Below are 26,783 nucleotides of genomic sequence, written 5' to 3' on the forward strand. Positions count from 1 at the left end.
GCCTCGCGAGGACGCCCGCGGCCCGCGCCGCCGCCGCCCCCGCCCGCCGGCGCCGCTCGCACATGCCCGAGCCGCAGCCCTGCGAGCAGGCAGCGCCGGCCCCCCGCCCCGCGGCCCCGGGCCCCGGTTCCGGCGCCGTCCCCCCTCCCCGGCCGGGCGCCGCGGCCCCGGCATGAGGAGCGGGCGATGATCCCAGCCAACGCCTCCGCCAGGAAGGGGCCCGAGGGCAAGTACCCGCTGCACTACCTCGTGTGGCACAACCGCCACCGCGAGCTGGAGAAAGAGGTCCGCGCGGGCCAGGTAGGAGCGCCGTCGGGGCGCCGCGGGGACCCCACGGCCGGGCACGCCCGCCGGGGTGGGGAGGGGGCGCGGCGCGGGCTGTCCCGCCTCCCTGGCGAGTTTGCAGAGCTTCTTTGTTCCCAGCCGCGGCTTTTGTGCTTGTTGACCGGGTGAGGGTGATGGGAGCGGCCCCCGCCCGCTCCGCTCGGGCTGGGACCGGGGAGGGGGGGCGCACGTGCTTGGGACCCTCCCGGGTTGGGGTCGGGGACGCGGTGCCCCTCCTCGGCCGAGGCGGAGGGCTGCGGGGAGGGGCTGCCGGCTCGGGGCTGTGCTCCATGTGGTGGGAGAGTCCACGGAGCAGCCGAGCGGCGACACCTCCCGCGCGAGTGTGCGGAGGTGGGCAAGGCCTGCCTCGGGAGGGGGTCACAGGTCAGGGATCAGAGACTAGGCGGTGACACTCCCGGGCATCCCGGCCCCACCCAGTGCCCTCTACCCTCGGGCTGAGCGCTACATCTGTTTGTTCCGATTGGGTCCCTCAGACCCCAGCGCCCTCTGCCTCGGGGAGCGGAGAAAGAGACCCTCCCCGCCCCCCATTGGGACCGCCCAGAGGGCCTTGTCCAGGTGCTGAAAGGAGCTCTCCTGCCCTCTGGTGCTGGGGCCTGGCTCCTGGGCGCTGAGGAAGCCAGGGGCCACTGGCTGCAGGAAGGATTTGAGGTTCTTTACACAGAACTCCCTGGTTCCTGCCAGTCAGTGAGGACGGGCGGGTCAGCCGACTTTGGCTGGGTGGTGGCCTCCCAGAAGACAGACTGAGGGATGGGGTCTTTCGGTCATTCTTCAGGACCAAAGCAGGCCCAGTTCACAGGTAGCTCTCAAATCTGCCTTTGGACCCCAGGCCACAGACGGGCATTTGGGGTATGGACAACTCACCGTCCAGGGTGGGGAAGCTGGAGCCAGAGCTGGGCCCAGCCTGCCCTTGCCCTGGTTTGCCTCAAGTTGAGGCCTGCAGACTTGGCCCAGATCCCAAGACCCTGGGGGTATGGGAGTGGTTCGTTCAGGAGTTGTCCCCTTGGGGAATATGCCTTTTGAGGGCCACTTCCTGAGTCACAGGAAGTTCAGTTTGAGGAGCTGTCTGCTTCCCAAAGGACAAGTGAGCTAGAGAGCAAGGTGAGGGTCAGAGAGTCTCTGAAGTCCATTACTGAACCCTCAGAGCAACAAAGCATCTGCCTCTGCAGAGTAGCCCTAGGAACTGTTGGGGTGACTTGAACCTCCAAGCCTCTGAGCTGGCTGGTATATCTACATACATTCTACCTCTGCTTAGACAAGGGCACTCCAAGTTGCTTCTCGGACCGTGCCTCTGTCTGTCTATCATAAAGGAAGTGCTTTGCAGCCATACAGCCCTGATAAAGGAAGTGAGGCCTGAGTGATAGGTACTCCTGGGGAACGAAGATGAACAAACCAGGCACATCCCCTGCTCTCAAAGAGCCCCTGTTCTGGTGATGTGAGTGTGAACAGGGAGTAGTGTGATGTGCTGGGTGCTAAGACAATCCAGTCTCTTCTGACTCTTTACTGTTTCTCTTCCTTGAGGGCCAGAGAAGACAAGCTTTCAACACAGGTTACAGCTGGAGGGATTTAAATCTGATCTGAGAGGAACTTCCTGATGGAGTGATTGATGATTGGTCCAAGGATTGTTAGGCAGAAGGCGAGTGGCTGAATCTCCAGAACGTCTCCGTTGCACTCCCTTGTCTGAGGGGTGGGTGGTTCTCTCCTTGCTGAGATCAGAGAGGCAAAATGCCCTAGGAGAAAAGACTCTCACCTAGGCCTCTCTGAGTGACAATACTCAAGTCAGCCATCTTGCTGGAGCGAGACTGGGGGCGAGGGGGGGGGAGACGGGAGGGGGAAGCACTGGACCCCGCTGCATGTGTGTTTCTCTTTATGTCCGGTTGCCACGGAAACTCAGGAAACTCGGGCCTCACCCTTGTCCTCACCCACTCACCTGCACTTCCCTGCTGGGCTAGTGTTTCCTTGAAAGGGATGCTGCCTGCCTGATCCAGGATAGCAGTATAGCGGGGAATGTCAGGGACTGGTTGATGTTAACCCTTGTTCAACCACAAAGGAGTGAGGCCCAGTCCTCTCTTTCACTCCAAGGGTGCTGAGAAAAGGAATGCCAGTCTGTCTGCATGAGAGAGGCCCCTGGATGTATCTCTACTCTAGGACTGACCCAGAGTGGCCCTTGAATCCAAATGTGTACTACTCAGGGTCCCAGGGAGAGCCGAGGGCCCCCCCAACCCAGCCCTTTCCTGCAGGGGATGGGCCAGGGGGCAGCCACCTAACATCATAATGAAGCCCCTTATGCCCTAGGCATCCCAGCAGGAGTTTCCTGATCTCTGGTCTTCTTAGCACCAACTGTCACAGAAAATATGCAGGCTTTCCTTAAGCACACAGCAGCTGGGTTTCCCTGGTCTTCATTGGCATAGCTGCCTCTCCTGCACTCCAAGAAAGCCCCACAGAGGCCCTCCCATGGGCAGAATGGGCAATGCTGGCAGGCTGGGGAAGGGGATCACCTGGCAGGCAGGCTTTGGAGCAGGTTTGTTGGCTTTGCTCAGCGCCCCCCACCCCCACAGTTCTTTTTCGGGGCTGGAAGCAGGGAGTGGTGGGGAGATGGGAGGTGCTCATCAGGTGTTTTGGTGAAGGGGAGGGTCTGTGACCACCCCTAGCTGGTACCCAGCAGTATAATGATTGTTGGGTGCCCTGTTTCCTGTCATACACAGGCCTGCCAGGTTGGGAGGGGGCGGGGGGCTGTAGGCCGGTGGATGTGCCAGTTTCCCCTGGCTGTTGAGGCCCTGAGGTTGGGTCAGCCGGCTGTGTTCTTGAGTCACAAGTCCCCACTAGTCTCTGGGGGTTGGGAGGTGGAGGTTAGGCTGTAAAGCTCCCTGTGGGAGGGCCAAGGGGAGCAAGGTTCTTTCCCTGGCAACAGACACTCTGGAGGGGGCCAGACTAGGTTCCCAAGGAAACATTTTCTTTCCTAGGGCTGCCTCCATCATGGTCCTCCTCTCTGATTGCCTCCGTTCACCCTCCTGACCTATAGGCAGGAAAGATGGGATTGTGGGGGCCCCAGATGCTCAGACAGAGGCTGCCCCACCCAAGGTACATGGTGTGTCCTGGAGCACCTGTGATCCTCTCTTTCCCTAAAATAGTCCCACATCTGATGAGTTGGGAAGCTCAGGAGAGGGACCCACAAGACCTAGAAACCAAAACCGATGTGTCTGGGAAGCAGGGGAGGGGCCGCATGGGAGAATAGTCAGTAAGTGCTGCCCTCACCCACCTTGAGGAAGCATTCGGCCTCTCTGACCCTTGAGTGAGCTCAGGTCTACCTGGTGGGAAGGCTGGGAAGCAGTGAGTACCCCAGACTCTGGTTGTCCTCCTTGGGGGTAGGGGAGGCAAGGGAGCAGGGAAAGGAGAGCAAGGCTGAGCATAAAAGGCTCTGTGCCCATCACCTTTCTCTTCCAGCTGTACACTTTGGTGTGTCCTTGTAAGATTTCATCTAAACAAAGTGTTCTGCTAATGTTAAACAAGTTTGCAAAACACCCTGCTAGTGCCTGTGGCTTCGAGGGATATGCATGTGCAGATATGCTGGCTACAAACGTGTGTGTTGCACATCAGTAGGCACTTGCAGATCCAGAGGGTGGCTGAGCATGCAGGTGCCGGTACATCTAGGGGAGCACATGTGCCCGGAGTGTGGAGGCAAAAGGAGTATGAAGCTGTTTTCCTGTGGCACCTGTTCACACGTGTGTGAGTGTCTAGGTGTATGCCGGAGTGGAAACAGGGAGTCCCTCTGCCCAGGGAGCTCAACAGAACCACCCCCCCACCCCCTCCACCCCCCCCCTGCTTTTGACTCCAGCCGGGGCCTGCTGGGGGCATAGGGTTTCATTCTCTTGGGGAGGAGGGCTTAGTGTTAGGTTTCATGGGAAACCTTTTCACTCCCAGCAATGAAATGGCTGCAGGGCTTTGCCGAGGAAATGGATAAATTCTACCTGGGCCCAGGGGCAGGGTGCCACTTCCACTGCAGGGCCTGCTTTGGGCAGCTTGGGAGAGCTTTTTGGGGGTTGTCTGGGTGTCCACTGGCCCTGGGAAACTACAAGACCCTGGGGAGAGCTCCCAAGGAGTGGAGGTAGGGAGGGGCAGGACTGCCCAGCTCTAGCCATGCCAGCCTCTCTCTGAGGCCTAGAGGTGAGGCACCCAAAGGGGAGAGTAGCAGGCCTCATCTGGAACTCAGGCTGGGCGGGATGCCCTGTCAGCTCCCTGGGGCCTTGTTAGCAGCAGCAGCAGCAACAGCCTCTTGGCCAGGTCTGGTGGGACACGTAGATGGCTCAGCTGCAGCCCCAGGGGAAAGCATTCCTGACTTCCTAGGGGCTGTGGATCCTCTACTCCCCTCCAGGACTCAGGGCCCACCTAGGTTGGACACCGAGGGGCTCGCCCATCCCATAATAGGTAAAGAGTAACTAGTGGTCTCCCTTCTCTGTGGGGAGCTGCTGTAGAGGAGTGTGTATGGGGGGGGGGGCACTCAGATTTCTAAGCCATGGCTCAGAGGGCCACTCAGGCCAGGCACACTTTTTTTTTTCCCCCAAGTTTCCTAATATATTTAAAAATGAAGAAATGGGGGCACCTGGCCAGCTCAGTTTGTAGAATTTGTGACTTTTAATCCCAGGGTCATGAGTTCAGGCCCCAGATTGGGTGTGGAGCCTACTTAAAAAATTCAAAGTAAACAATGAAGAAATGCCAACACAGGACTGTAAAAATTATATGAATTACTTAAATTATTTAAAATGTTTTGTTTTTTTACAAAGGAGTTCATTCTCATGTTTTAAAAAATATATATGTAGCTGTTGTTGGAGGCTTGGAATGAAAAGCAGTAGCCCTCGCTCCAGCCCTCCCCACCTCTCTCACTCCCTGGAGGTGACCTCTTTGAACTCTAGGCCATTCTGTTATTTACCTCCATAATTACAAACAATATATGTCTACAACTGTTTATTGGTTTATCAATTTTACATTATATTGCCTTCCCCTCCCCTTGTCCCTTAAACTTAGTTATTTATGCATTTGTTGAACAAATATTTATTAAGTACCAGTTATGTGTCAGGCACCGTCTAGAGACTGGGGACATGGCTTTGAACAAAACACCCAGGGACATTCCCTTTGTGGGGCTTACAGTCTAGGTGAGGGAGACAATGGAAAAATGAACAAGCAATCTAATGTCAGAAGAGAACTAAAGCAGGAGCAGTGGTGGCAGATAAATAGCACTTGTCATTTAAGATGGGTTGAAAGGGCAGGTCTCTCTAAGGAGATGACATTTGAGTGGCCACCTGAATGAAGTGAGGGAGAAAACACTGTGGCTGCCTAGGGTATCCAGCAGAGTGGACTTTGGAGGAGAAGTGGAAGAGCACATGAATTCAAAGAGATGCCCAGGGATGTTGGATTCTATTCCAAAAAGGATGGGAAGCTAAGGGAAAGTTTTGAGCTAAAGGGTGTCAGGACCTAAGGAACATTTCACAGGATGATGGAGGCTGTGATGGGTCATGTGGGGACCAGACCTAAGACCCAAGGAAGGAGTGAAAAGACCAATAAGGAGGCCACTGGGCACCAAGGTGAGAGAGGGTGGCTGCTACCAGGATAGTAGCATCAAGGTGATGAAAACCGAGAAGAGTCTGGATCTGTTTTGAAGGTGGAGCCCATAAGGTCAGGTCCATGCTGATGGATCAGATATGGAAGGTGAGAGAAAAGGAAGTGATAAAGATTGTTCCAAACAAAAAAGGGTTTGTTTGTTTTTGTCAAAAAAAAAAAAAAAAAGAGAGAGCAAACTGAGGTAATATTTCCTATGGGGAGAGGTTTGGGGCAGGTGTAGCTGTGCAGGGGTGGCTGGAGTGAAGAAGGCAAGGGAAAGATGAGAAGCGGCAGGAACTTGGGATGTCTCATTTTGTTTCATGAATTCAGGTATCTTTTCATATATTTCTGAGGATAGAAATGACTGTTTTCCTTCCAGAAAATTTTCTTCTGGCTCCTGCTTTGATAGTATTTCCTTTGGGTTTTTAGCATCTATTTGCATGTTTTTGTATCTTTTGTGTTGGTGGCTTTCTTCAAATGTCCAGTCACCCTTGGCTGTTGGGGCATGTTTAAGAATGGGGGTGTGGAGAGATACCTGGGTGGTGCAGTTGGTGAAGTGTCTGGCTCGGTTTTGGCTCAGGTCATGATCTATCTCCAGGTCATGAGATCGAGCCCTGCGTCAGGCTCTGTGCTTAGTGGGGGTCTGCTTGGGATTCTCTCTCTCTCCCTCTAGCCCCTCCCCCACTTGTTCTCTCTCTCTCTCTCTCTCTCTCTCTCTCTCTCAAATAAATAAATATTAAAAAATAGAATGGGGGTGTAGAACTTACTGATGGTCAATCACTACTATAGCACGGTTGGCTGGCAAGCTGGCTTGCTTATTGTAGGATCCCCATTTGTCTGTACGCAGAGGTCTTTGATGCCTCTAGTTTCTCCAGAGAAGAATCCTCCAGTCTTCTGCTAGGGGTGGGATGGGGCAGTGGTGTGTACTGTTGGGCTGTCAGTACTTAAGGACCTGAGACAGGGAAGAGACTGGCCTTTCACTCTTTAGCCCCATGACCTCATCCTCAGGCCAGTGTCCCCAAATCCAGTGCCTCACAGGCTCAGTTTCTACAGAGAAACTGGCATCCTAGGGAGGGGAAGGGGCATCTGCCAGCTTTATAAGATTGGGGAGGGGATCAGGGGTTCTGAGTTTTAACCAACTCCCCTGTATTTAGCTCTGAGCCTCACTCACACCTCTGCCATTCCTGCTGCATGCACGTTCTGGACATTTCGAGGGTGATCCTGCCTGACACGCTTTGGGGTTCCCCTATGTGAATGCTTGGGTTCTAGTACCTTCTGCTCCCTTAAGCCCATTGTGATGCCCCAACCACTTTCCACATTCTGAAGATGTGTTATCGTTTCTCACCTGCTAACATCTCTTCTCTTTACTCATGCAGGTTTTAAATATTTTATTGACATTCTCATACTGACTCACAATTTTTCCTTTTGGGGCACTCCTCATTCCTCTGTATGGATTTAAGTTTTCATCTGTTAACATTTTCCTTCCACTTGCGTAACTTCCTTTAACATTTCTTACATGTCTTCTGGTGATAAATTCTCTTAGCTTTTTTGTTTGTCCACAAAAGTTTTTATTTCCCCTTCATTTCTGAAGGATATTTTTCACAGGACAGAGAATTCTAGGTCAACATTTTTTTACCCCAGCACTTTAAACATTTCATGGTAATGTTTTCTAGCTTGCACAGTTTCCCTTGAGAAGGATTCGGTATTTCCTGTAGTCTTCATAGTGCATCTCATTTTTCAAAATGATTTTAAGATTTTATTGCCAGTTTTCAGCACTTGATTATGGTGGGCCTTGGTGTAGTTTTCTTGGTGTTTGTCTTGCTTGGGATTCGTTGAATTTCTTGTTTCTGTGGGTTTATCATTGTGTTAGTTTGTGCAAAAAAATGACCACAGACTGGATGGGTTCAAGCAACAACATTGTATTCTCCCATTGTTTTTGGAGGTTGGGAGCCCAAACTCAAGGAGTCAGCAGGACTTCACTCATCCAAAGGCTCCAGGAGAAAACCTTCCCTTTCCTCTTCCAGCTTCTAGTGTCTCCAAGCATCTCTGGGCTTGTGGCTGCATAATTTCAGTCTCTGCCTCCTCTTTACATGCGACTTCTCTCTTCATGGATCTCTCCTTTCTGTCTTATAAGGGCATCTGATTGGATTTAGGGCCCATCTGGATGATCCAGGGTGATCTCATCTTGAGAGCCTTAACTCTAATCTCATCCACAAAGACCATGTTCTGGGGCACCTGGGTGGCTCAGTTGGTTAAGCAGCCGGCTCTTGGTTTCTGCTCAGGCCGTCATCTCAGGGTCATGAGATTGAGCCCCGTGTCAGGCTCTGCACTCAGCCTGCTTGTTCCTCTCTTCCCCCTCTGCCCTTCCACCCCCATCCTACACATGGGTGTCTGATATCTCTCTCTCTCTCTCTCAAATAAATAAATAAAATATTTTTAAAAAAACATTTTATTTATTTATTCATGAGAGACACAGAGAGAGAGGTGGAGACACAGGCAGAGGGAGACACATATGCTGAGAGAGTTAATTCAAAGGAAGAAGAGATTGCCTCCTTATTTTCCAAAGAAGGTTTCTTTTTTTAAAGATTTTATTCATTTATTCATGAGAGACATAGAGAGAGACGGATAGAAACACAGGCAGAGGGAGAAGCAGGCTCCCAGTGGGGAGCCCGATACGGGACTCAATCCCAGGACCCCTGGGATCATGACCTGAGCTGAAGGCAGATGTTCAACCACTGAGCCACCCAGATGCCCAATAAACAACATCTTAAAAGAGAGAAAGACCCATGTTCCAAAAAAGGTCACATTCACAGGTTCTGGGGTTAGGGTATAGATGTATATTTTGGGGGGACACCACCATTCAACCTCCTACAGTAATTTTTTAAAAAGATTTTATTTATTTGACACAGAGAGAGTACAGGCAGAGGACCTGCAGCGTGCGAGGGAGAAGCAGGCTCCCCACTGAGCAGGGAGCCTGATGCAGGACTGGATCCCAGGACCCCGGGACCATGACCTGAGCTGAAGGCAGACGCTTGACTGATTGAGCCACCCAGGTGCCCCTACAGTAATTAAAAACAATTTTTTGGGAAAAATATTTAATGTCATTTCTTTAAATTTGTTTTATTTTATTTATTTTACTTTTTAAAGTGTAGCTCTGCCAAGTGTAGTCTACACTTTTTTCTTAAGATTTTTTTTATTTATTCATTTGAGAGAAAGAGAGGCAGAGAGCACAAGCAGGGGAGAAGGGCAGAGGGAGAGGGAAAAGCAGGATCCCCACTGAGCAGGGAGCCCAATGTGGGGCTCGATCCCAGGACCCCAAAGGCAGATGCTTAATCATCTGAGCCATCCAGGTGCCCCTCTCTTTAAATTTTAAAGAGATAATGTTATCTCTTTAAATTTCTTATTTCTCCTACTTCCTTATCCTATCCTCTGAGACTCCAATTACAAATATGTTAGAATATCTCTCTGTGTCTCTCATGAATAAATAAATAAAATCTTAAAAAAAAAACTCTTTAAAAAAAAACAAATATGTTAGAATTCCTTATAGTGTCACATAGATTGTTGAGGCTCTTTGGAGGTTTTTCAGTACTATTTTCCTCCTCTGTGCTCCATTTCTGTTCTATGTGCTATAGTTTTGTTGTTGTATCTTCAAGTTCATTGAGTTTTTTTTTTATTCTGTAGTGTCTATCTATTCTTTTATCCAGTGAATTTTTTCATTTCAGATACTTATCTCTTATTCTTTCTTTATGAACATTGTGTTCATGTTTTTCTGAAAAATCATTAGTGCACTGAGCCATTCATCATCTTTATCATTTTTTAAAGATCTATTTATTTATTTTAGAGAGAGAGAGCATGGGTGGGAGGGGCAGAGGGAGAGGGAGAGAGAATCGCAAGCAGACTCCGTGCTCAGTGGGGAGCCTGATACGGGGCTCGATCTCATGACCCTGAGATCATGATCTGGGCTGAAACTGGGAGTCCGACACTTAAACTGACTCTGCCACCAAGGCACCCCATCTTTATCATTTCTGAATATGTTTCTATTAAATGAGTTTTCTCCTGATTATGGGTCATATTTTCTACTTCTTTGCATGTCTAGTGGTTTTTTTTCTAGCAGTTTATAACTGGATATTAGATATTGCAAACATTGTCACGTTAAGCACCTGGAATTTATTGTCTTTCCTTAAAGAGTGGTAGGCTTTGTTCTGACTAAGTTAAGTTACTTGTGAATCAGTTTGATCCTTTTGAGATTATTTTTCATTTTTGTCAGATTGGATTAGGTGAGCCTTTTCTCTTAGGATAGTTTAGCCCTACTACTAAGGCATAACCATTCTTGGGTCTCTGTGGAATACCCTGGGTGAACAAGGACTCTCCACTCTAGCAGGTTAGAGCTTAAAGGTCTTCCTGCCCTGAGACATGAGTGCAGAGAATTTACCAGCTTATTGCTCCTTTTCTGTCTAATGTTGAGTTTCACTCTATACAGGCAAAGTTTAGTATTCATCAAAGACTTGGAGGAACCCCATGCAGATTTCTGGAGCTGTTTGTTTGCATAGCTCACTCCTTCTTGGAACTCTGTCCTGCAACTTTTTCTCCTCAACTCCTTAGTAAGACTCCCATGCTCTGCTAGAGATTCCTCTCCTTGAATTGCTTTCTAGAATGTTCCTCCAGGTAAAGATGTAGGCAATCACAGGGCCTACCTTGTTTGTTTCTCTTAACTTCAGGGATCACACTCTTGGACTACTTGTTGCCTACTATCTGAAAACAATTATTTCATGTATTTTGAAGCAGTAGTTTTCTGTTTATGGGAGGGTGATTTCAGTTTATCTCATCATGGTTGCAGTAGAGGCCTTTGACTGGCATTTTCGTCAATTTTGAGGAAGGAGATGAGGATTTATATGCATGTGAACAGTACACTGTATTTAGCTAGAGGTTCTTAGACTCCTGGAATATATTTAAATATTTATGTTTATCACCCAACTGAAATCTCATACAGTTAATCATGCTATTCACAAAACAGTAATAGAACTTGTAAAAAAAAAAAAAAGTTTATACATAGTGTTTTACAGGCAAAGGACACGGGTTGTTTTTTTTTTTTTTAATATTTTATTTATTCATGAGAGACAATGAGAGAGAGACAGAGACACAGGCAGAGGGAGAAGCAGGCTCCATGCAAGGAGCCCAACGTGGGACTCAATCCCGGATCCCGGATCACGCCCTGAGCTGAAGGCAGACGCTCAACCGCTGAGCTACCCAGGTGTCCCAGGACATGGGCTTAAAGTTGTACCATGAACGTATTCTTTCATTCTCATCAATCTGTTACAGCAATTGTTTATCACTCAGTGATAATGTCAATGATCTAAATTGATAGCACTTCCTGAAGGTGTGACCTTGAACCTGCAGGCTGGGTCCTGCCTCAAGTGCCCTCCTTGGCCAACAGCTTCTCTAGACCAGCCTTCAACACTAGGCTTACTCTTCACAGACAGCCCACTATGGAGCCTTGGGGGAGCAAACCCAGCCAGGAGGCTTAGGTGGACAAGAAAGGAGGAAGGTCCTTCCTTTCTCAGAGCTGCCTCCTGCTCTGTCCTGCAACCCACCTAACCCCTACTCATGGTGTCTGACTCTTCCATTGCCTTGTAAGGTGGGCAAGGCAGGGTAGTGGGGCGGTTGCTGCCCATCTAGAGGCTGTTTGGCTCAGGTGGGCTGCCCCAGAAGTGACCAGGGATACATCTTCACCTCTTCCTCCAGGTGGATATCGAGCAGCTGGATCCCCGCGGGCGGACTCCCCTGCACCTGGCCACCACCCTGGGACACCTCGAGTGTGCCCGTGTGCTCCTGGCACACGGGGCAGATGTGGGCAGGGAGAACCGCAGCGGCTGGACAGGTTGGCACCCCTGCCCACTCCAGCCCCACAGCCAGGGTCCCCTGGTTTCATATCTTCACCCTTGGTTAGCTGAGGGGGGCCCCAGGTAGGGTCTTGCCCTCTGACATTGCCCCCCAATCCCCAGTACTTCAGGAGGCTGTGAGTACCCGGGACCTGGAGCTGGTACAGCTGGTGCTGCGGTACCGGGACTACCAGCGGGTGGTGAAGCGGTTGGCGGGCATCCCTGTGCTCCTGGAGAAGCTGCGCAAGGTGAGGGCCAGCTTCCCGGCCTCTACACTGTAGCCCTTGAACCCTGTCTCCAGCACAGGCTCAGGCACTCTCCTTATCATTCTCCAGGCCCAGGACTTCTACGTGGAGATGAAATGGGAGTTCACTAGCTGGGGTAAGGAGGCTGATGGGGGGCCTCTTGGCATTCTCCCACCTCAGGGCCTTTGCACCTGCTGCTCACCTGCTTGGAGCTCTGCTGTCATAGCTCTTCCCATTGTGCCTTCTCATCTTTTAGTTCCCAGCTCAGGGTCACCTCCTTAGCTAGGTTTCTCAGACACTGCCTTGATTCCATTCTTATTCTTCCTTCACTTTGTAATGATTCACTCATGTATTGGTTACTTGTCACTCCTTGCTAGAAGGTAAGCTCCAAGATGGCAAAGGTCCTGTCTTGTTCAATGTTGTATCCTCAGGGACTAGAATAGTGCCTGGTACATAGTAGGTGTTTAATAAATACTTGTTGGAAGACTAGATGGAAGATTGAATGGATTAACAAATGGGACTTGCTAGTGGCTGAGACTTGCGTGTCTCCCAACTACATCTGAGCGACTGGTCTCTGTTCTCACGGGGGGAGCTGGGAGAGGGGCTGCTCTCAACAGTTCTTGCGTCCTTTCCCAGCCACACCATTGACCCTGCCCCCCACGCCCTGAGGTGGCCCAGGTTGGGTGGGCCAGGCAAACTGAAGCTGCTCCTGCCCTTCCCTCCCACCTAGTGCCTTTGGTTTCCAAGATCTGCCCTAGTGACACCTACAAAGTGTGGAAGAGTGGGCAAAACCTACGGGTAGATACCACGCTCTTGGGCTTTGACCACATGACATGGCAGCGAGGGAACCGCAGCTTCGTCTTCAGGGGCCAAGGTCAGGCAGGCAGGAGGCGGGGGCAGGGTGGGAAGGCTGGAGACACTCCCCCACGCCCCTGACACCCCCATGCTGTTCCATGGCTGGCAGACACAAGTGCCGTGGTCATGGAGATCGACCATGATCGCCGAGTAGTGTACACAGAGACTCTGGCCCTGGCTGGGCAGGATCGTGAACTGCTGCTGGCCGCTGCCCAGCCCACCGAGGAGCAGGTGCTAAGTCGCCTCACTGCGCCCGTCGTCACCACGCAGCTCGACACCAAGAACATCTCCTTTGAGAGGTGAGTGGGCGTGGCCTTGGTAGCCTAGAGCCAGCCTGCCTGGGTGCCCCCTCACCCGGACCACCCTGCTTCCCCAGGAACAAGACTGGCATCCTGGGCTGGCGCAGTGAGAAGACCGAGATGGTGAATGGGTATGAAGCCAAGGTGAGGCCACCACTCCCTGCTACCAGAGCCCACCAAACTCCTGCCTAGGGAGCTGGCAGGGGTTTCCTGACCACCCTTGGGGGTGCAGAAGCAAGGCTGCGTGGAGAGAAGGGCACTAGACTAATAGGTACCTGATGAGGATGCCAGAGTTTATTGAGCACTTACTGTACTCATGGTCGAGGCACTGGTCCCCATTTTCTTTGGATGTGTATATGAATACAGGTACACACCCACACTCACTCAATCCCAATAACCCTTTGGGGATGGTGCTGTCAGTATTCCCATTTTACAGGTGTTTCTTGAGCCTTTCCCACAGCATCCCATTTAATCTTCACCAGGACTCTGTGGAATACAGTACTGGCCCATTCTCTGATGAGGAAACAGGCTTGGAGTGGTCTCATGACCTGGACAGGGTCACATAGCTATCAGTGGCAAAGCTGAGGTTCAGACCTTGGTGGCCTGGCTCCAAAGCCTGGCCCTTACCCCCTGAGGATACTGTGCGGGTCACTCTGGGATCCCTGTCACCCATGTGGGGCCACATGGTGTCACTGGTGAATGAAGGAACTGACATGGCTCTGCAAGGTTTCCCCCTGGAAGGCTTCTCTGGCCCCATAGGCTGGGTTAAGGCCTCTCCTTTTGGTTCCCACAGCCCTCTCCCCCCGCCACACACACACATAGAATGTGTTTCATGCTGCATTATAACTCTCCATTTCCTTGTGTCTTCAACTAGCTGTGAACCTCAAAAGATGAGGGTTGTCTCTATAGTCATGCTTGTTCACTGTGGGCTGATGCCTGCCTCAGTGCCTGGCACTTAAAGGCTCTTCACAAACTGTTTGTTGAATGAATAAGAGAATGGATGAATGACTTCATATAATTGGAGTAAACAGCTCCTCCATCCCCTAGTGGACCCCTTCCTTGCAAGAAGTGTTCATAATGCCCTTGGGGGTAGGGGGTAGGGTACGTACCAGCATTGTCTTTGAGCCCTTTCTGTCCCCAGGTATATGGGGCATCCAACGTGGAGCTCATCACCCGGACACGGACAGAGCACCTTTCAGAACAGCACAAGGGCAAGGTCAAAGGTAACTAAGCAGAGGTGGAATGCGAGGGAGTGTGAGGAAGCAGCGCCTGCTGGAGTACCTCCCCCAGTCTTCCCTGTGACGTCCCAGCAAAAGCCAGGAGAGTTTATTCATGCAAACACGTTTCAATTCAAGTGCCGAATGCTAATAATTGGGAGTGACTGCCTGGAGTGCAGCCAGGAAGATTCTAGGCAACATTTGGGCCCAATGGGAAGGAATGCTGTAACTGGTAATTAATGTCTGCATTGGATTTGAGGTGCAAGTGTCACATGTGCTATTTATTGGCCATCCCAGTCTCATGGAGCATATCCTAAGAAGTAAGCCACGGGGCCTGCCACTGATCCTCTGTGCCTCTTGACCTCACACCTGACTCTCCAGGCATGAGTTAGTCTGTCTAGAAAGATGGTTCCTACCTCACAGGGGAACTAAATGAGGTAATTAAGGTGGAAGTGCCTGAAGGAAGACACACGCACACACACGCACACCGCAAAACTGCTCACCAAAGGCAGGTATATTTTGTCCAGTGTCACCAATATGGACACTTTTGAAAGTTTCTCTGGAGCCCCAGGTCTCCTTCTGTCCCTGCTGTGCTTGTAGTGGTCCTGGCCCCTGTCCCTTGGAGTCCTTAATCACCTCCAGATGCAGGTGTCCGAGTGTTTGGCATGGGCGAGCCGTCCTCCCGACCTGCCAAGACCTAGTCTGCTCCCTGGGTCTGGGTGCTGTCACTTCTCAGGGCTGCAATGTCCTCTGAGATGCCACATTTCTTGTAGGCTGTAAGACACCTCTGCAGTCCTTCCTGGGAATTGCTGAGCAGCATGGGGGCCCCCAAAATGGGGTGAGTGTGTGCTGGGGTGCCCATGTATGGAAGGGTGTGGATGTGGCTCAGGAGGCCTGGAAGGCGTCCTGCCTAGAGTGGCCCATGTGGAACCACTTTACACGCTGCCCAGGACAATGTCGGCTCCACAGTGGCAGGGGGGCTCGCCCTGGGGCCCCGTGATATCAAATGGTTGGCCTGGCATCAGAGACTGAGAAGGGCTCATGGGCACCTCTTCATATGGTACAGACCCTGATCACTCAGACTCTGAGCCAAGCCAACCCCACTGCCATCACTGCAGAAGAGTACTTCAACCCCAACTTTGAGCTTGGCAACCGGGACATGGGCCGCCCCATGGAACTGACCACCAAGACACAGAAGTGAGGCCCCCTGATGGTGCTGGGGAGGGGTGGGCAGGGCGGGGCAGGGGAACCCTCCAGAAAGGTATGAGAGGCCATGGCTTCTATGCCCCTCACCCCTTGGGATCTGGGGGGGCAGGTTCAAGGCCAAGCTGTGGCTGTGTGAGGAGCATCCCCTGTCCCTGTGTGAGCAGGTGGCCCCCATCATTGACCTCATGGCTGTCAGCAATGCGCTTTTCGCCAAGCTCCGGGATTTCATTACCCTGCGCCTGCCACCTGGTTTCCCAGTCAAGATTGGTGAGACCCCACCCGCCCTTTCCTTGCAGCTGCTGGTGTGTGTGTGTTGGGGGCAGGTGGGGTCTAGATGGGGTAAAGACTGAGGGTGCCTAAGGTGTGAGAAGGTCGGCAGTGGCACCCACTGTTTCTTTCCCCTCAGAAATCCCCATCTTCCACATCCTCAACGCTCGCATCACCTTTGGAAACCTCAATGGCTGCGACGAGCCGGTGCCATCGGTGCGGGGCAGCCCTGGCAGTGAGACCCCTTCCCCGGGCAGCGACTCCTCCAGCGTCAGCAGCTCCAGTTCCTCCAGTGAGACCTCCCCCAGCTGCGTGTCTGCCCTCCTACCCCTCCCCCCAGCACTGGCCGGCTCCCTCCCCCGGCCGTGGGCCCCTCCGGCTTGGCGCTGACCCCCAGCTTGGTGCCCTCAGCCTCGTGCCGCGGCTGCGAGATCTCCCCCGCGTTGTTCGAGGCCCCACGTGGCTACAGTGTGCTGGGCGGCCAGCGGGAGGCGGCGACCCGCGAGGATGACGACGACCTGCTGCAGTTCGCCATCCAGCAGAGCCTGCTGGAGGCCGGCAGCGAGTATGACCAGGTGCGGCCTCACCGCTGCGCCGCCCTACTGGACGGTGGACTGCAGTGCCACCCTCGCTAACTGGCCACGTCCCTCCCTCCAGGTCACCATCTGGGAGGCGCTTACTAACAGCAAGCCGGGCACTCACCCCATGTCCTACGAGGCCCGCCGACAGGACAGGTTAGTGCCTGCCGATCCTGACCCATCATCCCTGCCCTGAAATAACACATGCACGGAGCACCTCCAGCTCCTGTCCCAGTGGCTGCGGACACCGATGGCTGGGCAGCTCCCCTGGGGCCCAAGGAACCGTGGTAACCATGGTAACCCCAGTAGAGCCCCTACTGGTATGCAGAAGGCTCCCGCCCCACCCTTTCCTCACTCTGAGCAGTACTCCGAAAGCGCCTCCAGGCCTTCGGACCCTTACCAGGCAGGAGGTTGGGGCTGGGGTTCTAGATGATGTCCACATGGGCCCATCAGCTGGGCGGATGGGCTTTGCAGGGACTGAGATCTGTCACAACTGGGTGGGAGCCAGGTGGAGCAGGACTCGTTGCCTCCACCGGAGGGTGGCGAGGCCTCCTCTGTCCCGGGGCCTCCACGCCGTCTCCCGGCCCCCCTGACATAGGGGCAGGCGCACCCCAGAACCCTCTACGTCTGTTCCCCCAGGAGCGCCCCGCCCACGCCGCAGCGCCAGCCCGCGCGGTCCCCGGCTCTGGCGTCGGTGCCAAGCCCTCGGCCCAGCCCGCGCCCTGGCGGCCACGTGTTCCGGAGCTACGACGAGCAGCTGCGGCTGGCCATGGAGCTGTCGGCGCAGGAGCAGGAGGAGCGGCGGCGGCGTGCGCGCCAGGAGGAGGAGGAGCTGGAGCGCATCCTGCGGCTCTCGCTGACGGAGCAGTAGCGCCCACTGCCCGGCCCCTTGGCCACGCCCCGCGCCACCTGCCCCGGAGCGAGACTCGCTCGGCTGCCCGCGTACCGCCGGGACCGTGGAGGCGCGGCGGCTCACCTGGCACCAGACGGGGAGGGATTCGCGCGGCCACGGGGTGCCCGGCCCGGGCCCCGGAGGCTGCTCGCACGGTCCGGTACCCCTGCTTTGCTGTATCCTGACGCCCACCACTCTGTCCTGGGCTCAGACTTGTCGGAGGGGGCCAGGCCGTCCAGAGGGGGAGCCGGGTCCTTAGAGGAGCAGTGTCCCCATCCCTCGCTCCTTCTGGCCCGTCCTCCTTTTCTGCTCTCAGAACCTACTGTAGGACACTGTCCGTGAAGCCTTTGCATCTCCGCTCTTCACCCCTGGAGGGCAGCTGAGCTCCCCACGTGCTGCGTTGCTGCTTTGTCCCAGACACAAACCAGCGCGTCAAGGGCCCAGCCCTCCTTCACCCCGGCATTTCAGCGTCAAGTGCACTTAGCGGGGTGCCCGGCTTCCCCAGCCCCCCACACCCCTCCCGGGTCTCAGGGTGGTCCCAGTTTCTCCTTGGGCAGCCAGAGGTTGGAGTCCCCATCCCCAAGGCACGTTTTTGTGATCAGGGAGGGTGCCCAAGGTGGCCCCCGGTTTGGGCAAGGCCTGGTTCCTTCACGATGTCTCGGCAAACGGGGGACATATTTGGGCCGGGGGCGAGCACTAGACCCTGTCCCCTGGCCCCGCTTCTGGGCAGGTGCACCCTGGAGCCCTCTCACTGGCTCAGGGCCCTGGCACCACCCCCGACCCCTTCCCACCAGCTGCTGCTAGCCCTCTGTGGTCGTGTGTCCCACCTGCCCCCAGCCAGGGGCTGACTCTAAAACCCTTCATCCAATGGTGCTAACCCCGGCTCTCCCCTGCCCCGCCCCACCCACCCAGAGAAGCACAGACCCCGCTAGGGGCAGGGGCCCACCGCACACCCTTGTCCGCCTTCTCTCAGGCTGGCCTTCCTGGCTCAGCCAGTGAGGCTCAGTAGGGACACAAAAAGGACGGAAGAAAAGAACAAAGAGAAACTGTTCCTCTCACCTCCTTCCCTGATGCCAGGGGCACCAGACTGACTCTGAGGCACAAATAAAAGAGGCTTCAAACCCAAGGCTTTTCCTAGCTGGCTTTACTGGGAAAGAACGCCCACCTACGGCTTCGGGGTTCCTTCTGAACCTCAGTGTGAGGAGGGATCTGAGGTAAGAGAATGCCTGGTGGGTCCTGAGCCTTTGTCAGCACCCCTGCAAGCCTGGGGATACAGCATTTGCAGAGGTTGGGGGTCTGGCCCCCTCACCCCCACGCATGCTGGAGGCACAGACTGAGCAATTAGTAAAAGAATTAAATTCAGCAAGTCTTGTTTTCCTCCTAGAGTCAAGGCCACAGCAGAGGGCTGGGGGCAGAGGGGGGTGGGGGGTGGGAAGAAGGGTGTGAACCTGCTTCCATGCCAGTTTTCTGATTAGTTCTCCGGCGGGGGTGCGGTGAGGAAGCCGCCCTCTCCCTTGCGGGTGAAAAGAAGGAAGACAGCCCTCTGCCCTAGACTGCTGGGTGTAGCCGTGGGTTCGGCTCTACAGCCAATGGGTTTTGTGTATGTCTGTAGAACTGGGGTGACATCCGTCCGCTTTCCCACTTGGGGAGTGGAATCCAGTGAGCTGATTAGAGGGGGAAGCCCTGTAACTCTCCCCGTTCGGTCTGGCGAGATCTGTCGAATCGCCACCCCTTTGAGGTCAAGCCCAAGCGCCCCGATATCCCCAAGAATAGCGCTAATACTAAGCACTTCCCCTGCCCCGGGCGGGGGACAGAAGGGACACCGCGTCGCCGTGCAGCACCATCACTGAGGTCCCCGTCACCCCGGGGCTCCCGAGGCCAGCTTCTGCCGAGTCCCGGACGAGGCATGGAGCCCGGCGGGTGCCAGGCGGACGCGAGCCTTCGCGACGCTCCATTCGTCCAGGACTCCCGCGAGGGGGTGGTGTTCCCTGCCCAGTTCCGCCCCAGCCCCCGCCCCGAGAGGCGGGGTCCGGAAGTCCGGACCCAGAGTCGGGGCGGGGCCGAGTCCTGCTCCCCCCCGCCGCGCCCCCAGGCTCGGAGCTTCCCGCGCGCGCGCGCCGCGCTAGTCGGTGCCGTCCACCAGCTCGCACAGCATGTTCTCCAGGGCCGTTATGCGCTGCTCCTGGGCCTGCACCTGCTCGCGCAGGGCCTTGATCTCCTCCAGCAGCGTCTCCAGGGTGTGCTGCTGCTGGGGCGCGGAAGGCGGGAGAGGCTTTGTCACGAAGGGGCCGCGGTGGGGAGGGGGGTTGGGGCCCGGCCGCGTGGAGCAGAGCGGGAGCTCACCGACAGGGAGGCGTCGCTGGCCGACTGGCTGCGGCGGGGGCCAGAGGGAGGGCGCACGTCCAGGATATTGCGCTTGGTGACGCGGAGCTCGCGGTGCTTGGGAGGCACGTAACCGTCCCTCAGCGAGATGAGCACCGGTTCGGCGTCCTGGCCAGATAGCCATTCATCCGCTTCTAGGGCCGGCTCGGGGCCGGGAGTATCTGGGTATAGGTCGTCCTGGAACAAGTCTGACTGTGGGGGGGGGGGGGCAGGAAGACCAGCGTTAGCAGAGGGCCGGGGCTGCTCCGTTCCCTTCGGCCTCGGAGCCCTCTCTGCCCAGCCCCTCTCCGGGCCCCCTCACCTTGCGGGGCACAGTCATGACGATGGGCTCACATTTTCTTTCGTGCAACTTGTAGAACCTGCAAGGGAGCGGGATTCAGCACCCCCGCCGGCTCCCACCCCTTTTTCTGCCTGGGACCAATAAGTTGGAGACCCAACACTTGCTGAGCCCCTACCATGCACTGCACTTCAAAACACGTTATTGATCCAGTTGGTAAAACATCTCTGATGGGGGGCTTATCATCGTTTTACAGATGAGGAAACTGAAGTTTAGAGAATGTTACACTAGTGATCGCTGGGGGCTGGCATCGAAACAAGCCAGTTTGACACACCCCCCAGCCCCCTCCTTCTCTTCCCCCTGCAAAATACCCCCACTCCTTCTGAAAGATGATACTATTGGAGAAGACTCTGTCTTCCCCGATGGCAAGTGGGGACAGACATGCAAGAGAGAAAGGCAAAGGCTGCTGACCGGGCGATCTCACACTTGCTGACTTCCAGCCCCCGCTTGGGCATGAAACCCATGCCCCTCTGAGGCTCCTTGCTGCTGAAGGTGTTCAGGTAATGCACGAAAGGTGGTTCGTCCGTAATCTCAAAGTATCGAATGCTGCTGTCGCCCTGCAAAACCAGTGTGTTGGGAGTCGCACCCAGGCAGGGCCCTCAACATGTCCGTCCAGGCCCTGCCACTCCTCCCGGGCCCAAGTACCTTGCCGCATAGGTAGACGATGCTAGAGTCGGGATCATAGAAGGGCAGTAGGACCCCGTTGCTTGTGTCCATCTCCTGCAGTGCCACTGGCTCCTCGAAGTTGTTCTGCCCGGGCACAGGAGGCGTGACCAGCTCTGTCCCAGCCACTGTGCCACTTCTGGATCCCCTGAAGCCCCTTTACACTTCCTACCCGCTCCACAGCCCATGCGTTCCCAGGGCAGCTCTGGTGAACCGAGCCGCACGTCCCGCCAACGGACACATCACTCCCAGCGCCCCCGCCCGCCGGCACATCTGGCCCCTGCGCCGCCGCATGCAGTCACCGCAAACCACCCCCAGGGACTCGGCATCACCAGGTGGGGGTGCCAGCCTGGGCTCCTTCAGGCGACGCAGCAAAACTGGGCAGAGGGGTGGGTGTGGGGATGGCAGGCGCTGCAAAGGGGGCAGCAGCCTCCAGCCCAGTCCAGGTGGGCATGCCCGGCGGGTCGGGGGCGCCTGGCCCCTCTCCCGTGATGCCAGTCCCCGGGGCACACACCCCAAGCTTCCAGCTGCGTTACCGGGTCCCACAGGCCCAGCTCTCGCTGGCTCATGCGGGTGAAGCCCGTGGTGAAGATATGACCCTGGCGCGTGAAGACGGCCCGCATGGGCCTCATTCCCTCGTGGGCCGCAAACCTCTCCTGGGGGGGGAGGGGGAGACAGGGAGAGGCGTCACCCAGCTGCCTGCCCTGGGGGAGCTTGGAGGGACGAGCGACCGGCTTGCTGACTTTGGCGGGGGAGAGCCGGGGAGGTGGGATGAGGGGGCTGGAGACAGAAGAGGGCCTAACTACTCAGCTTCCTCCGGGGGGCCCCGGCTGGCCCCCAGGCCGGGAGGGAGCGGGAGGCGCGCGCCTCTCGGCCGATCCCGAGCCCTCAGGCGCGCTCGGAGGCGGGGCCCTACAGCAAGGGAAGTCCGCCGGCTCCCCGGGGTCGCGGCGAGGCTTCTCCCGGTCGGGAGCTCCTCGCGCCGCTTCCGCCTTCTCGCGCACGGGCCGCGGCCTGGGAGGGCGCTCGTGGAGCCCCCGAAGGAGCGCGCGCGCGCCCAGCGCGGCCTGGCCTACCGGGTCCCAGAGCGCGAGTTGCCGCTCACTCATCCTGCTGAAGCCGGTGCTGAGTAGCTTCCCGTCTGCAGTGAAGACGGCCCGCAGCGGGCGGGCGCCCTCGTGAGGCCGGGCTCGCTCCTGCTCGCGGGGTTAGTGGGTTAGAGCGCCCGCCGGCCCGCCCCCGCCGCCACCCCGGCCGCGCCCGCCGCGCGCTCCCGGCGCAGACGAGCACGTGCCCCGCGCCCCGCGCCCCGCGCCCCGCGCCCCGCGCCAGAGTGAGGCTGGCGAGGCGGGTGCCACCGCCCCCCCAGGGCACCGAGCTAGGACTAGCGGGGCGCGAGGGCTGCCCCCTGTCCCCTCGCCCGGCGGGTCCACTAGGGCAGAAAGGGGCCCGCCGGAGAGCCGGTGTCGGGGGGGCCCCAGACCCTGGAAGACGGCGCTGGGTGCCGGCCAGCGAAGAGGAGAGGGGTCCGGGAGGTTTCATGCAGGTTCTGGTGGAAGGACAGAGCTTGCGGCTTCTCCCCTGCTCAGTTACAACTCGCAGAGCACTGCTCTGAGCTTCTGAGATGGAGGGAGACGGAGGGAACAGGAGCGGGGCAGAAAATTGTGGGCTTAAGTGGGGTTTGGGGGTGGCCTCGGGTTGGGGCGGGGGAGGCGAGAGCTGGGACTAGAGATTCGGATCGAGGATCGAGGATCGACGGTACGGGGGCCTGATAGTTGGTCCCTGGGGTAAGGGTTGGGGAATGGCCGAGCCAAGCTTACTCACCGCCACCACCTGGCCCTTGCGGGGGTCGATAATGCGCAGCGTCTTGTCCTTGCAGGTGGTGGCCAGCAGGCTACCGTTGCTGTTCCAGCACACGCTGTGGATGACGTCCGGGTGCAGGTCGTCTAGGCTCAGGAGCACCTCCCCGGTGCCCACATTCCAGATGATGATCACATTGTCACCACCTGCCCCGAGCAGCCAGTCACTGTTACTTGGGTCCTGCCTTGCCCCCCTCCCCCCACCTACAGTAGGGACCCCTCCCTAGGCCCCCAGACCTGCACTGAGCAGGACATTCCGGGCAGTGGGGTGCCAGGAGAGGATGCCCACACGTTTGGAGTGGCCCTCGAGTGTAATGATGGGTTCTGTAATGTTGCGCACAGGAGTATAATCTGGAATTTGCCACACCTGGGAGGGAGGAAAAGGCATAGGGTGAGTGGAATGAGTAGCCTGCTTTGTCCCTCCACTCCTCCCCAATTTTGCCCTCCCTATGGCCCACCCCTACCAGCTCTCTTGAGTGGTAAGGGTCAAATGCAGGGCAGGATGTAATGATGTCTGTGAAGGGCAGAAGCAGCTGGGAGCCAGGAGGGGGCAGTGCCAGCTCTCCAGAGACCTCTCCATGCACCCCAGCAGGGAGACTTCAGAGCACTGCCCCTTGCTCTTCAGGCCTCAAGTTGGCCATGGCTATAATTAGTCCTAAGAAGTGCATCCTGGGAAAGGGTGGGCATGTGGCTAAATATAGCCTGGGAGCTGGGCAGAGCAGGGCTAGGGCACCTCTTTTTCCGCCTTCCCTAGCACAGGTGAGACGGGCCTCCCCCCTTCCCCTGCCCCGCAGCATCCATTTGGCTCCTACCATGACCGTGGTGTCATCTGAGGCACTGGCAATGACGTTGTCATTGTGTGGGCACCAGTCAATGTCCAGCACAGGAGCAGTGTGCCCAGTGACCAGTGGGTAGTTCTTATCCACTCGTCCTGTCTGGAGGGGTCAGAGAGGGAGCTGTAGGGTCAATTTCCTGTGTGTTTTTGGGGGGCAATGGACCTGTTTACATCTCAATACTCTATCACCTATTTTCTCTTTTTTTCTCTTTGCAAACCCCTTTTCTGCACCTCCAACCGCATCCAACTACTTCCTGTATTTCACTGAAGGCAAAGAGAGTTGAAGTATTTAACATCAGGGGATCAGACACAAGAGAGGTAATGACTTAGCGAAAGACCCACAGCAAGATACTGGTTGAGCCAAGACCTGAATTCTCAGCCCAGTGCTCTTGCAAAAATACCTACTTGGAGAAGGCTATTCTTGGGCCTGTGCCCCCAGTTAGGATGTCTGTAGGAAACCCCTAGTAGAAGAGGTCAAGATGAGGTAATATGCAATGCAGTGGCCAACAGCCCTTTCCCAGTCACCCTTGGCAGAACTCCCCCTTGACCTTGGAACCACCAGCAGCAGGTTCCCAACCTAAGCTGGGGCTCATCTACTTTTGGTCTTTATGGGCTTTTTATGGGGTCTCTGAGGCCTTTGCAGGGGCTGGCATCAGTCCAGACCAGGCAGTAGGGGAGAGGGGTGGCCGTGTGGCATTGGAATGGCAGTTGTACTGGGTGAGGAGGTGGCTCCAGCTGAAATTTGAGCCCTGGGGATGGTGTCCTTGGATGATGTCTGCATTGTCCCTGAATGAGTCACTGGCTATTGTCAGGCCTTTTCCTGACCCTGCCACCTGCAGGGTCTCCCTTAACAAGGTGTGGGGGCCAGATCAAGGTCATGACTTGGAGTGGCCATCCTGGGGGGTGCAGATTTCCAAGGGGCTTGAGGTTACTCAGCAAAGGTGGCAGTACTTGCTGGGCCCCCATCCCTGGGGTAGGAAGTGGTCTGGCCTTATGTGTTATGTCCCTCTGCCCTTTGTTTTCATTCTATCTCACTATAAGAACCATAGTGGGGAGGTGACCAGGGACTATTTGCAAAGACCTTGATCCTGTCCTGGGTGTGCTGCTCTGGGGTATGATTTGATCAAATGGTCACCCTGCACTGGGGAGAAAGATCCCACACCCAAAACATGAGGTGGTGTGACATTAGGAGAGACAGGAACAGAATCTGGGTCAGGCCCTGGCTCTACTGCTTCCCAGCTATCTCCACAATAGCCTTCTGGACCCTGCTGGGAACAGGGGGCTGCACAGAGAAGGGGGTGGGCTATGCGTGGGTGCAGGCCGCTGTGATGCTGCTGTTCTGGGTGAGGAACAGGGGTGAGGGAGCCTCTGAGTTGGTCCCCAAGGGCCTGGGGAACAGGGAGCAGCCGATGGATACAAGCTGCCCTCCTGACTGTAGAAGGAGTCCCCAGGGGCCACAGCCAGCATCTTCCCAAGTGCTTTCGTCCCCTCATCCCTCACCTTGGCCAGAGGCAGGACAATGAAGGCACCTCCACCCCCAGCCTCCACAATAATGGCCAGGAATTTGGGGTTGACCACACAGAAGGAGCTGTCCCATGTGACCTTGGACACCCGGATGTCCTCGTAGGACTGGTCAGCCTTTGCGGCCTGCCCAAACACATGGCGGAACTTGCTCTGCCGAACCACACGTCGGCTCATGGCTGTGGGTGGAAATGGAGGATCTCAGTGCCCAGAAATGCCTTTGGTCTTGAGTCCTGTGAGCTGTGGGAGGGAGGAAGAGCAGGAAGGGGGGTGACGAGTGAGAAGGATTACTGGCTAGGAGTCAGATCCTAGAAGCAGGGAGCTCTCTTCTAGGTGATTAAACTATGGGAAGGGTCTTTGCTGCCTATAAAGTGCTGCTTAATTCAAGGGGTTAGGATTTGGGGCCTGACTTCTCCTTTGAGACCCAGGCAGGGGACAGTGGAGTTTGGGCCTGAAAGCTTCCTGCAAGTGAAGTGGTTTTGGGAGGAGCCTCAATGCCAGGCTGCCCTCCTCCTGCCATCCTTGGATGAGCATCTCTTCAGGAAGTGGTTTATCTCCCAGCAGCACCTTGTCCAGAATCAGAGGCCTTGGTTGTGGGATCTTGGCTCGACGCCAGTTATGGGGCTAAGACTACAACCCCCCCAAGGTCCTTAATTCTGTGTCTCTAACATAGTTCAGGCAGATGGGCTTTTGTCTTCTTCTAAAATTTTGCTAAGGAGAAGTTCCTCCTATCAGCTAACTTGAGTCTTTCCTGCTGTTTTCATCAATTTCCTCGCATCTTGTTGGGGAACACAGTGTAAGGTGGATCTCTCCTCTTTCCACTCTTTTCTTCTCCGTGAGGTCCTGACCATGGTCTGGCTTTTGCCTACCATACATCGGTCTCCCTTCTCCTGTGGGTCCTCTCTCCTGTTGAACTCTCCCAGGGTGGGGTCCTCAACCCCGCGGGGCTAGGGCCAGATTTGCAGGAGTGGGGAGGGTGAAGTGCTTTTTCTTCAGCTGGGGTCTGTGCTGTGCTCTTCCCCAGGGGACTCATGGAGCTCTTCCAAACCCCATCCCCTGACTCCTGCCCCTCCCCAGCCCCGGGCATCCTTGTGCCCTTCACGCCGCTCCTGCGGCCCCAGGCCTGAGGCCCGGGCCTCCCCGCACCCTCCTCGGGCTTCCAGCCCCGGCACTGCGTTCTTAGGAAGCGAGGTGTCGGTGCAGTGCAGGCGCGCGGGCCGCTGTCCGGCCAAATATAGACACCAAGTCCGCCCCGCCCGGGACCGAATTTGGCGGCGCGGGGGAGGGGGCGCAGATCTCAGCCACTTCTAGAGCCCCCGCCCGCTGGGTGGCTGCGGTGGGGGCAGGGGGCAGGGGGTACCTGGTGCTGAGTGGGCGAGGGGCGCTCGCGCTGCGGCTCCTCTGCAGAGGGGCTAGGTGCGCGCTGGGGCCGAGGGAGTCGGGATGCGGGAACCTCCCCTCCGGGTGTCCGCGGCGTCTGGGCCCGGGTGTTCCTCTGCGCGCTCGGGCCGCTGCTCGCGGCTCTCCGGGCCCGGCGTCGCTGCAGTCCCAGCTGCCGCTGCCATCAACCTGCGGGGGCGGGGCCGGGGCGGGGCCACAGCGGCCCCGCCCCTCCAGCGGCGGGAAAGTCGAGCGCCGCAGCCCCCGCAGCCCCCGCAGCCCGCGCAGCCCGCGCAGCCCCCGCAGCCCGCGCAGCCCCCGCAGCCCCCGCAGCCCGCGCAGCCCGGCCGCCGGCCGCGAAAAGCTGTCAGAGTGATGGAGTGTGTCTGGCGGGCTGCGCGCGCTCCTTCCCCGCCCTCGGTGCTCCCGGG

At 56.3% G+C, this 26,783-nt stretch overlaps 2 protein-coding genes across 8 annotated transcripts; one reads left to right on the plus strand and one right to left on the minus strand.

Moving 5' to 3' along the window:
• ANKRD13B (ankyrin repeat domain 13B) lies at positions 1-18,501 on the plus strand. Of its 3 annotated transcripts, none has more exons than XM_055332960.1 (15): positions 1-300; positions 11,680-11,815; positions 11,940-12,064; positions 12,152-12,197; positions 12,792-12,935; positions 13,026-13,215; positions 13,293-13,359; positions 14,357-14,438; positions 15,206-15,270; positions 15,499-15,629; positions 15,748-15,905; positions 16,045-16,197; positions 16,317-16,480; positions 16,563-16,639; positions 17,123-18,501. In XM_055332960.1, the coding sequence occupies exons 1-15, from the start codon at positions 187-189 to the stop codon at positions 17,352-17,354; spliced, it is 1,884 nt and encodes a 627-aa protein (XP_055188935.1). In that variant the 5' UTR covers positions 1-186; the 3' UTR covers positions 17,355-18,501. The 3 variants fall into 3 exon arrangements, with proteins under 3 accessions (XP_055188935.1, XP_055188924.1, XP_055188927.1); XM_055332949.1 differs by having other exon boundaries at positions 24-300; positions 15,803-15,905; XM_055332952.1 differs by lacking the exon at positions 12,792-12,935 and having other exon boundaries at positions 24-300.
• CORO6 (coronin 6) lies at positions 18,494-26,546 on the minus strand. 5 transcript variants are annotated; one of them, XM_055332975.1, is made up of 11 exons: positions 26,333-26,546; positions 24,952-25,212; positions 23,429-23,551; positions 22,854-22,983; positions 22,582-22,763; positions 21,294-21,413; positions 20,740-20,844; positions 20,506-20,651; positions 20,059-20,116; positions 19,719-19,949; positions 18,494-19,620 (listed from the first exon to the last, which is right to left on the minus strand). In XM_055332975.1, exons 2-11 carry the CDS (start codon positions 25,147-25,149, stop codon positions 19,498-19,500), a joined length of 1,416 nt encoding a protein of 471 aa, XP_055188950.1. In that variant the 5' UTR covers positions 25,150-25,212; positions 26,333-26,546; the 3' UTR covers positions 18,494-19,497. The 5 variants fall into 5 exon arrangements, with proteins under 5 accessions (XP_055188950.1, XP_055188940.1, XP_055188958.1 ...); XM_055332965.1 differs by having other exon boundaries at positions 18,494-19,623; XM_055332983.1 differs by lacking the exon at positions 21,294-21,413 and adding an exon at positions 21,834-21,953.
• Between the last annotated feature and the right edge of the window lie 237 nt (positions 26,547-26,783).

The sequence above is a fragment of the Nyctereutes procyonoides genome, unplaced genomic scaffold (genome assembly GCF_905146905.1).
Source record: "Nyctereutes procyonoides isolate TBG_1078 unplaced genomic scaffold, NYPRO_anot_genome, whole genome shotgun sequence".
Taxonomy (NCBI): Eukaryota; Metazoa; Chordata; class Mammalia; order Carnivora; family Canidae; genus Nyctereutes; species Nyctereutes procyonoides.

Bases quoted from the DNA above. Each gene is read 5' to 3' on its own strand.
- ANKRD13B (XM_055332960.1), top strand. From the start codon at position 187: ATGATCCCAGCCAACGCCTCCGCCAGGAAGGGGCCCGAGGGCAAGTAC. The intron at 12,198-12,791 runs GTAAGGAGGCTG...CCTCCCACCTAG, and splicing joins ATGGGAGTTCACTAGCTGGG to TGCCTTTGGTTTCCAAGATC. The intron at 15,630-15,747 runs GTGAGGCCCCCT...CTGGGGGGGCAG, and splicing joins CTGACCACCAAGACACAGAA to GTTCAAGGCCAAGCTGTGGC.
- CORO6 (XM_055332965.1), bottom strand. From the start codon at position 25,149: ATGAGCCGACGTGTGGTTCGGCAGAGCAAGTTCCGCCATGTGTTTGGG. The intron at 23,552-24,951 runs GTGAGGGATGAG...TGACCCCTCCAG, and splicing joins TTGTCCTGCCTCTGGCCAAG to ACAGGACGAGTGGATAAGAA. The intron at 20,845-21,293 runs GTAACGCAGCTG...GTGCCCGGGCAG, and splicing joins AGCTGGGCCTGTGGGACCCG to AACAACTTCGAGGAGCCAGT.